The sequence below is a fragment of the Gekko japonicus genome, unplaced genomic scaffold (assembly GCF_001447785.1).
Source record: "Gekko japonicus isolate JY-2015 unplaced genomic scaffold, Gekko_japonicus_V1.1 scaffold3856, whole genome shotgun sequence".
Lineage (NCBI taxonomy): Eukaryota > Metazoa > Chordata > Lepidosauria > Squamata > Gekkonidae > Gekko > Gekko japonicus.
The window spans coordinates 62,890-73,951 of record NW_015175485.1 but is presented as its reverse complement, the minus strand read 5'-3'; the positions used below and the strand labels follow the sequence as shown (position 1 = coordinate 73,951).

Sequence of the window (11,062 nt, the reverse complement as noted above, 5' to 3'; positions counted from 1 at the left end):
GAATTTTTTTGTCCGAGGGGGCGACACTCATATGTGGGGGGGCGTTGCCCCCAAATGCCCCCTCATGACTATGGGCCTGGGTCAGAGTGCTGGACAAGAATAGGGGATATCCAAGTTCAGATCCTGACTCTGCAAGGGGACATCGCAGGATGAATGTGTGCCCAGGCTGCCAGGCTTGGCTGCTCGCTGCCACTCAGTAGAGCAGTGGAGTGACAAGGGAGGGGAAACAGGCATCACTCCAATTTGGGGAGCCAGTTTGGTGTAGTGAGAGCCAGTTTGGTGTAGTGGTTAAGTGCAGGGACTCTAATCTGGGAGAACCGGGTTTGATTCCCCACTCCTCCTCCACTTGCACCTGCTGGTGTGACCTTGGGTCAGTCACAAGCTCTGGCACAGCTGTCCTTGAAAAAGAGCAGTTCCTGTCAGAGTTCTCTCAGCCTCACCCACCTCACAGGGTGTCTGTTGTGGGGAGCAGAAGGGAGAGGAGTTTGTAAGCCGCTCTGGGACTCCGAGTGAAGGGCGGGGTAGAAATCCAATCTCTTCTTCTTCTTCTAATCTGGGAGAACGGGGTTTGATTCCCCACTCCTCCACTTGCACCTGCTGGATGACCTTGGGCAAGCCGTAGTTCTGATAAGAGCTGTTCTTGAAAAAGAGCAGAAGCTGTTCTTCTTCCCAGAGGGCAGAGCCAGGAGGAAGGCTGCTGCAGGAAGAAAGCCTCATCCTGAGAGAAGAGTGAGTAGTCTAGTGCCACTTGGAATAGTGAGCTAGGGACTTCATTATATTTAAACGCGTTAGGGCATTTGATTTCTTTTCTTTTCACCCACTTACTGTTATTATTCTGCACCTTGTTGTTTGACCTCCTATAATATAAACTATTTTCATTGTTCACTCTACCTGGTCCTCACACCTGTTATTCGGCCAAAAGGGAGGTCTGAAGGTCTTGGGAGGGGGCTCTGGGCCTTCTCAAAGGAGCCTGGAACCAGAATGGTGGCAGCGTCAGGTGACACCCCACCTGAGCCATGACAGGGGGTTTGTAGTGCAGGGCCATCAAATCTGTGCTGATCTCACAGTCTCGGGACCAGTGCTGGCTACAGAGCATCCTACGCCGATGCCACCCTTCCCCTATGGAGTCTGGCGGGCAGACACTGCCCCCCCATCCCCCACAGCTCCTCAGCCGCCGGCTCTCTCGCTCACCCAGGCTGGATTCTTTAAGGGGCTCTCTGTTCTCACTCCCCCCCTGAGTGGCAGCATCCCCCTCCTCGATCCGGGACAGAAGGTCAGGCTTGGAAATGGCAGCATCTGCAAGGGGAGAAAGAAGAACAGCGAGGTCAGGACGCCGACACCAGGGGGGGGGGTGTTACAGAAAAGCAGCAACCAAGTTGTAATGATTCCATGTTTTGGTGTGTGTGTTCCTTTAAATGTTTAGTTTGACTGCAGTAATGTAAGGAGAGTGATAGAGGGTGACAAGTGTAATTTGACTGACTGCTGACTGAGAGTGTGGAAGAAGAGATGTCTATGAGAGTGATTCTGTGTGTGTGTGTCTATGAGGAGATTCTGTGGTATGAGAGAGACAAGTATGGAAAAGTTTTGAAGAGAGTCTGTGTGACTCTGAGAGTTAGGAAGGATTCTGGGTGTGAAGTTGAAGGGTGAGCATAGTCTGTGTGACTATGGGATTTTGAGTCTAATTCTGTGTGAATAAGACCAACAGTTCAGTCTGTGTGACTAAGAGAGTTGATTCCATTCAGTGTGAATAAAACAAAGAGACTAGCCTGGGTAGCTATATATATGAGACAAAAAGTATACTGAGTGTACAAGCCTGTCAGAGTGGAGTTTGGAATTTGAGAGACTATTTGCAGCACCACGCTTTGCCAGTTATATTTACAAGTTCCTTTCTTCAGCAACTGTTCAAAATAAACAGAAAACTATTTTGTTCTTTATTAAATAAATCCATTTTTGTTTAAACTTATCCCAGAAATCAGTACAGTACTTCCTCAGGGCCACACAGTCCTCTGAAGTGCCCAGACCCTGGGTCATACTACCAAAAGAGAAAGAATTGGAATTTTTAATCCCCGGTGGCAACAGAAAATGACCAAGTTTATGTACTCGGAGAGTGTTTAAAGGTAAAACCGTTTCCCCTATAAGCAAGGACATCACACAAGTCTTCTCCTTACCCCCACAGTGATTCTCTCAGCCTACAAGGGGAAGGACAGGAGTCGGGATGGAAATAGGGCCAAATGCCCCTCTCTCAAAGGGGCTCAATGGACGAGTTTCGCTCCCGTCTGGGGTCCTCAAGACCGACCACCTGCCACCGTGCACCTGTCTCTCTGCTGAGAGTCCAGACTACGCAGGTGGAGCCATAAAGCAAAGCTGCCTTTCAGCCCGCCTGCCCTGCCCCCTCCGCCCCACGTGCTCGGCCACCTCTTGTGGAGGGGGGGGGCCCTTACCCATCGAGACCACGGCCTTGTAGTTGCACTTCATGATGTGCTTGTAGAGGTCCCTCTGCTCGTCGTCCAGGCTCCGCCACTCTTGCTCGGAGAAGCTGCAGGAGGCTTCGTCAAACACCACTGGGACCTGCGGACACACCAAACGGCAGGAGGTCTCGTCACCCTCCCTTGCCGCCACGTCCCCGGGGGCACGACTCGCTTCTGCAGGCTTGGCCGGGCCACTCACCGGCAAGGGCTTTCATGCTCATTCCCAGCTACCAGTTTGAGGTGTGAGACGGGGGGCTCGCCAGTGGTGCCCATGCTCAACAGCGGTGCGTGTCAGGGATCACCAACCGTTTGGGGCCTGTGGGCACCAAGGCTCCCTCCAAGCTGTGGAGTCTTGTGAGCAAAAATTCTGCTCTGTGAGCTCCTGGCATTAAAGTTGTGAGCGAGCGATTTGGCTGCGGCGTAAATTAGTTTGCTCTGGAGCCACATCCTTAGTGTGAGCGGAGACAAAAATGTGTGAGCCGGAGGCTAAAAAACTGTGAGCTAGCTCACACTAACTCAGCTTAGAGGGAACATTGGTGGGCACCCCTCGCATTTTATTTATTGATTGTTTGATTTATATCCCGCCCTCCCTGCCAAGCAGGCTCAGGGCGGCTTACAGAATATATATAAATAAAGGTAAAGGTAAAGGTTCCCTTGCTCGAAAGCCAGTCGAGTCCGACGCCAGGGTTGCGGTGCTCATCTCCGTTTCAAAGCCGAAGAGCCAGCGCTGTCCAAAGACATTTCCAAGGTCATGTGGCCGGCATGACTAGATGCCAAGGCACACATAAGAACATAAGAACATAAGAGACGCCAATGTTGGATCAGGCCAAAGGCCCATCCAGTCCAACATTCTGTGTCACACAGTGGCCAGAAATACCAGTGCCATCAGGAGGTCCAGCAGTGGGGCCAGGACATTCGAAGCCCTCCCACTGTCGCACGGAACGCTGTTCCCTTCCCACCAAAGTGGGCCCTATTTATCTACTTGCAATTTCTTGCTTTCGAATGGCTAGGTTGGCAGGAGCTGGAACTAGAGACGGGAGCTCACCCCGTCATGCCACAACCCGGGTCTCGAACTGCTGAACAACCGACCTTCCACAGCCTGCAGTTCAGCATCTTAACCACTTGAGCCACCGCAGCTATTATATATAATATTTAATATATTATTATTATTAAATTATTAAATTAAAAACTATTTAATATATAAATATATTAAAACGTCAAGATACGTTAAAACAATAATCAAGTTAGAACAACCCACGTGCAAACAAGTGCTAGTTGCCCACATGGACACACAAGCCTACACGGTCTCCTTTCGTCCCCATCCTGTCTCTAGATGTCAATCACATCTAACATTCCTCCTGAATCCATTCCCCAGAACTAAAACCTGACTTTCTGCATTCTCACTGGCCTTCCCACAGGGGCTGGCCCTGAAACCTGTGACGGCTGGACCTCTTTCTATGGACCTGCGACACCGGGGGCTGATGCAGAGGAAGGAGTCATTTTTAAAATGTCCACACTGGCCCCTCGCACTTTGAGGGGGAGGACCCACTTTTAAAACGCAACGATTAAAATGTACATGAAGAAACCCGTTAAAATATCCCTGAGCTTGATCGATCAATTAATCGCTTTACTGCAACAGTCAGCGGCCAGCAGCAATGTACCCTCTAAGCTGTGGTCTCATGAGCAAAAATCCTACTTTGTGAGCTACTGGCATTAAAGTTATGAGCGAGCCATTTGGCTCCTCCATTAATTAGTTTGCTCTGGAGCCATCCTTCCTGAGCTGAGACAAAAATGTGTGAGGTGGAGGATAAAAAACTGTGAGCTAGCTCACTCTAACTCAGCTTAGAGGCAACACTGGCCAGCAGTACAGTTTGACTGAGAAAGGCAAACTGAGCTTGATCAGCCTCTGACGGGCTTGGCAAGGCGAGAGAAACCTTGCGGGATCCCTTCCCCAGACCAAGACCGCTGAAGCAAAGCCCCTCATCCCAGAATTCTGTGTCCGTGGGGCTCCACTTGCCTGTCTGGGAGGTTGTTCTACCCTTCAACAACCTGCTTCAGCCTGTACTGCCTGTGAGAACAACGGGAGGGCGGCGTTGACCTAGGAGACAGCCCCCGCCCCTCCGAGAGGAGTCCCGCAGGCAGGAGGAGCCTTCCGGGAGAAGCCAAGCCGGTGGATCGGCACGCAGCGCCCGGCCCTGCAGACTCCTACCTTGGGGACTTCTCCCCGGGGGCCCGGGGGCAGCCTGAGGATCCAGAAGTTCCGGTTCTTGAGGAGGTTCTCCATGTTCTCCAGCCTCCGCTGGAGCTGCCCGTACTCCTGGATGAGGGTCCCCAGGGCGGCCCACTTGCTCTCCAGCTGGTTCCCGAACTCCACCGCCGTCTTCTCGCAGCCGTCCAGCTTGGTCTCCGCCATCCCCATCCGGCCCTCCAAGCTCATGAGCTGTGCGGCGTAGGAGTCCACCTTGCTCTCCACGGCCTGGATCTCGGCCATGACCGTCAGGGAGAGGTCGGCCGTCTCGGGGGGGCCGTCGCTCGCGGGGGGTTGCTCCAGGGGGCTGAGGGGCTGGATGGCGGCCATGGGCGGGGCCTCCGGGTTCCACTGAAGAGCCTGCGGGCAAGGAGAGAAAGGAGTTCACCCACCAGGGCCGGCCGTCACCTCCAGCTCGGCCTGCGCCGCTTGCTAAAAGGACCTTGTGAGTGTCACGACAGAGCCATGACAGTGAGCATCAGTCTCCAGCTGCACGTACCCCTGCTAAGAAGAAGGCTTACAAACTCCTTCCCCTTCCCCTCCCCACAACAGACACCCTGCGAGGTAGGCGGGACTGAGAGAGCTCTTGACAGAAAACTGCTCTTTTTCAAGGACAGCTCTGAGGGAACTGTGGCTTGCCCAAGGTCATCCAGCCGGGTGCAAGTGGAGGAGGAGTGGGGAATCAAACCTGGTTCTCCCAGATTAGAGTCCACGTACTTAACCATGACACCAAACTAGCTCTCTTAAGGAAGAGGAAGAAGAAGAGATTGGATTTATGCCCCACCCTTCACTCACGGTCTCAGAGCAGCTTACAAACTCCTTTCCCTTCCGCTCCCCAGAACAGACACCCTGTGAGGTAGGTGAGGTTGAGACAGCTCTGAAGAACTATGGCTTGCCCAAGGTCATCCAGCAGGAGCAAGTGGAGGAGTGGGGAATCAAGCCCGGCTCTCCCAGATTAGAGTCCGCGCACTTAACCGCTACACCGAACTGGCTCTCTACTACAACATGTATAAGTTCAGTCCAGTTACCTTTATTGGCATGTAACCCTTGTAAACCCATGTACAACAAAAACGACCACAGCATAGAATAAGATTTGCAAAACACAGATACAAGGAATTACCAAGTAAGTATACCCATCAATTAAATAAAGGGCGAATAGAAATGGCACCAAAAAGAAATTTAGCAACAGTTTCCGTTATCTCAAGGTTTGAATGATCAAGAAGAATAAGGATCTTTCGGCAATCAGGATATTCGTCTAATTGAGCCAAAGTAAAATTCAGACATTTCAGTCGTAGTGCATGGTAGAAGGGGCACTGAAACAAGACATGGGACATGGTTTCGATATTATCATTTGCACATGGGCAACATCTGTCAGAAAAGGGCACACCCTGAAAGCGGCTAGATAATAAGGCCGAAGGTAATACATTGAATCTCGCCAAAGAGAGGGCTCTACGGAGTTTGGGGGTGTGAAGTTGGTACAGGTAAGAGGCAGCTTGGCCGACTCATATACAAATCTTTGCTGATTCTGTACCACTCTGATTATGGGGATGGCAGGGGAAAGGGGCACGGACCGGAGACATGCAGGTTCTAACGCCCCACTTTCTAATTGCTGGAAGCACCCCCAACCCCCCCCCCCGGGAGCTTCTGGACACAGAGAACAGGACTCAAAAGCACAGCTGGGGGTGGGGAGGCCGTGGAGCCAGAAACACGTGAGGCTGTGCAAAGCAGAGGGGAAAGAGGGAAGTGTAAGAGTTGGCTGTGGGGGAAGAAGAAGAAGAGATTGGATTTATACCCCATGGCCCTTCACTACCCAAAGGAGTCTCAGAGCGGCTTACAAACTCCTTTCCCTTCCCCTCCCCACCACCGACACCCTCTGTGAGGTAGGTGGGGCTGAGAGAGCTCTTTCAAGGACTGCCCTTGAGAGAACAGCTCTGAGAGGACTTGTGACTGACCCAAGGTCACACCAGCAGCTGCATGTGAAGGAGTGTGGTTTCAAGCCTGGTTCTCCCAGATTAGAGTCCGCGCTCCTAACCACCAAACTGACTCTAGGTAATGGGGACACCAACCCCAGTCTAAGCAGGCCCACACAGAAGACTGTCCACAGTGCCTGGAGAGCCTGAGCTGGATCTCACGCGACACGAACCAAAACAGAGTGCACCTGGCAGTTGTAACACAGGGAGGAGCCATCACACAGGAAGCCTCTCTGAGCCAATGCCAAATGCAGAAGGCGCTGTCCAAAGGCTGCACACGGCAGGAGCAATCCACCGTGCCCACAATGGGTTGCACATGGCAGCTGCATATGGGTGGCTGAAGGGCCCCAGTTCAATCCCCAGCAGCATCTCTACTAGTTAGAGATCAGGTAGCAGGGGATGGGGAAGGGGTCCCTCTTCCTGAGACCGAAGAGAGCCACGGCCAGTCAGAGCGAAAAAGGTGCCCTGCCTCTTCCATCTCTCCAGTGGACAATTCATGGATCGAGACCGATCGGCTGTCCACTTCCAGACCAGATTATGTTGGGGTCCTTCCCAACTCTAGACTTGCAGTGAGGTCAGTGGATCTTTACCAGCTCCTCCCACAATCTTAAGAGGATCCCTTAAATCAAGGTAAGAAGAAAGTCCACCACTGGCCAATGTTCCCTCTAAGCTGTGGAGTCTTGTGAGCAAAAATTCAAGTTTGTGAGCTACGGCAGGCAGACGGTGCAGCACCGAGACTCACATCTGGACTTACAGCTCTGCCCTCAACCCGAGGAAACGTTTTGAAAAGCACAAAGAGACCCCAGCGGCAAAGAATGAAACGGAATCGGATTATGAGAAAATTCACGAACACACACGTGAAGCTGCTTTATACTGAATTAGACCATCAGTCGAGCGGGGTCTACGCAAACTGGAAGTGGCTCTGGTTCAGCACCGAGACTCACATCTGGACTCACAGCTCTGCCCTCAACCCGAGGAAACGTTTTGAAAAGCACAAAGAAACCCCAGTGGCAAAGAATGAAATGGAATCAGATTATGAGAAAATTCACGAACACACACATGAAGCTGCTTTATACTGCATTAGACCATCAGTCGAGCGGGGTCTACGCAAACTGGAAGTGGCGCTCCAAGGTGTAAGGCAGAGGTCTTTCTCATCACCTGCCAGATCCTTCAACTGCCAGGGATTGAAGAGGGGGAGCCAGTTTGGAATGTGGACGCTAATCTGGGAAAACCGGGTTAGATTCCCCACTCCTCCACCTTGCAGCCAGCTGGGTGACCTTGGGTCAGTCACAAGTTCTCTCAGAGCTGTTCCCTCACGGGCAGTCCTCAAAAGAGCTCTCTCAGCCCCGCCTCCCTCACAGGGTGTCTGTTGTGGGGAGGGGAAGGGGAAGGAGATTGTAAACCGCTCTGAGGCTCCTCCGGGTAGTGAAGGGAGGGCTATAAATCCAATCTCTTCTTCTTCTTCTCCTGCAGGCCAAGCAGAGGCTCTGGCACTGAGCCATGGCCCCTTCATAATCCCTGTCCTTCTGCCGGCTTAAACCAACCCTCCCTGGACTTCCAGCTCTTTCAAAAGATGCTCACATTTGCACTCCGGCAGGCCTCCAAGGGGAGGCGAGTTCCATAACCTGCGGCAGCCACCACAGACTGTGCCCGATAACACGACACCGGCCTTCGCCTAGAACAGCCAGACCTCAGACCCACATTGAAGGAGCCTGAGATAGGACCTGTGTAACTCCACAAAGCTTGCCAAGTCTCCACCCCCATAGTCTCTCCTGTGGGTTTCTGCCTGCCAAACACCAGTTCCTCCTGTCCCCCGTCCCTCTCTCCCGCCGTGCCGCTTGCGACCCGTTTGACAGTTTTTCAGGCGTGTTGGCCCAGGAGACAACACTGTAGTGCCCCAGGATGACATGCCCCGTCAGACACACTGTCAGGTGGCTGAAATCTCCCCTGGGCCACAGGCTTGGCGTCCAGTTCTGGCCCTCCCTCGCTTTCAAGAGTCAGCAAGATTTCCCTGAATGCCGAAGCACTGCCAAGGGGCCCGGCTGATTCATCCCACAAAATTCCTACTTGGAAACTGGCGCCTTTGCCGCCTCGTCAGCACTCGGGGAAACACTTGTCTACGGACTTGGGGCTTCTTTCGGAGGGGCAGCCATGTTAGTCTCCTGCTGCAGAAATCAGCAGGAGTCTTGTGGCCTCTTCAAGACCAAGGAGGTTCCCAATGCAGGGAATCCACTGTGAGCCAATGCAGCCCCCCCACACTCCCAGTGACCCCTGTTCTATGCCCAGAAGATGGCGAAAGGAAGGGGGGGAAAACACCCCTTCAGGATCCCTTTATACTGAAACAGACCCTTGGTCCATCAGGATCTATATTGGCTAAGACTGGCAGCTGGTCTCCAGGGGCTCAGGCAGAGAAGGGTCTTCCCCATCACCGGCCACCTGATTCTTTTCACTGGAGGTGCCAGGGACTGAGCCCAGGACCTTCTGCAGGCCAAGCAGATGCCTGAGCCCTGATCCGTGGTCCCCGGATGAACAAGAGGTGAGAGGAAAGCAGACGGATGCAGAACACCAGATCAGAATTAAGCCCCAAGATGGACTCTGAGATTCGCAGTCACAAACTTGAGGCAAGGCAGAAAGACATCCCAGCTCCCTGAAAGTGGGCTGCCATCCTTGAGGACTTTGATCCCATGCTCCTGGCTTGGCTTTGGATGAGGCAGGGCCCCTGGACCCCCTTTCCACACTCAGATCCTGTTCAGAGTATGCCCGAGAGCGGAGTTCCAGAGACCTCCAGACACAGAACACCCGGCACACGTGTGAACAGGCCCTGAGGTTTCGCTGGCCAGGAGCCACATCAAGAAGCAGCAAGACGCAATCTCTCCACAGCATGCAACCCTCCCTCGTCCGTGGGACAACCGGTGTGGTGTGGTGGTTGGAGTACCAGACTAGGATCTGGGGATGCCAAATTCAAATCCCGCCCTCTGCCATCGTGAAGCCTGCTGAAGGACCTTGGGCCAGTCGTTCTGTCTCAGCCTCACTGACCTCACAAGGTTGTTGTTGGGAAGACAAACGGGAAAAAGAAAGCCATGCGCACTGCCCTGAGCTCCTTTGGGGGAAGAAGGCATAAAATGCAGAACTAGTTAAGACCGATATCCTTAAAGATCTGCCTGCTCTGTAGTATCTCTCTTACGCAAACGGCTTTCCGAACAGATATTTGTAATTTTAGGGTGGCACACTTGGGAAAACGGCTTTAGCCTTGGCAGCTTTTAGAAGCCTTCTTGGTACTGTTCTCTGTGCTTGCCTCATGTGAGAAACGGTCTCGGGCTTTCCGAGACGGAAAAAGCAGTCCCCAAAGTGAGCACTGAAGTTTGCCAATGCTCCCTCTAAGCTGTGGAGTCTTGTGAGCAAAAATCCTACTTTGTGAGCTGCTGGCATTAAAGTTGGGTATGAGCGATTGGGCTACAGCATAACTTAGTTTGCTCTGGAGCCCTCCTTCCTGAGCTAAGACAGAAATGTGTGAGCCGGTGGTGAGCTGGCTCACACTAACTCAGCTCAGAGGGAACTCTGAAAGGGATCCCAGTTATGTGGGGCTGTCAGAGCCAGAGATGAACAGAGGTGGTTTGCCCTGGTCCAACGCTCCCTCTAAGCCGCGGGGTCTTGCGAACAAAAATCCTACTTTGCGAGCGACTGACATTAAAGTTGTGAGCGAGCGATTGGGCCACTGCATGAATTAGTCTGCTCTGGAGCTGTCCTTCCTGAGCTAAGACAGAAATGTGTGAGCTATCTCACACTAACCCAGGCTAGAGGGAACGCTGATTCCAACCTAATAGGCTCCTAATAGTGCTGTCAGGCAATGCTCCCTCTAAGCTGCTGAGTCTTGTGAGCAAAAATTCTACTTGGTGAGCTGCTGGCACTAAAGTTGTGAGCGAGCGGTTTGGCTGCTGCATAAATCAGTTTGCTAGTCTGGAGCCCTCCTTCCTGAGCCGAGACAAAAACGTGTGAGCCGGAGGCTACAAAACTGTGAGCTGGCTCACACTCACTCAGCTTAGAGGGACACACTGCTGTCAGGTCCTCTAGGGGATGGTGGGGGACAGGAGATGTGGGGATGGAGCCTGGGGAGGACAGGGACCTCCGTGGGGGCACAACGCCCCAGAGCCCACCCCTCCAAAGCATCGATTTCTTTCCCCCCCCCAGGGGGAGCTGACCCCTGCACTCTGGAGAGGAGCCCTCCTTCCAGGGGATCCCCAGGCCTCCCCCCCTGGAGGCTGGCATCCCTAGACCCTGGCCTGACACTCTCTAACCACTACCCCCGGCTGCCCCAGGCCCGTCTCTTTTCTCCACCAAGGGGGGGGGGGAGGAGATCTCCAAAAACCAAAGTAATG

General features: G+C 53.0%; 1 protein-coding gene across 1 annotated transcript in view; it reads right to left on the bottom strand.

Moving 5' to 3' along the window:
• The window catches only part of LOC107122839, a 50,893-nt gene that overhangs the window by 36,146 nt on the left and 3,685 nt on the right, over positions 1-11,062 (bottom strand). The window contains exons 2-4 of the mRNA XM_015425978.1: positions 4,678-5,076; positions 2,442-2,568; positions 1,192-1,296 (exon numbers count right to left, since the gene is read on the bottom strand). Coding sequence (XP_015281464.1) covers positions 1,192-1,296; positions 2,442-2,568; positions 4,678-5,076 — 631 coding nt within the window. The remainder of the gene's footprint in view (positions 1-1,191; positions 1,297-2,441; positions 2,569-4,677; positions 5,077-11,062) is intronic.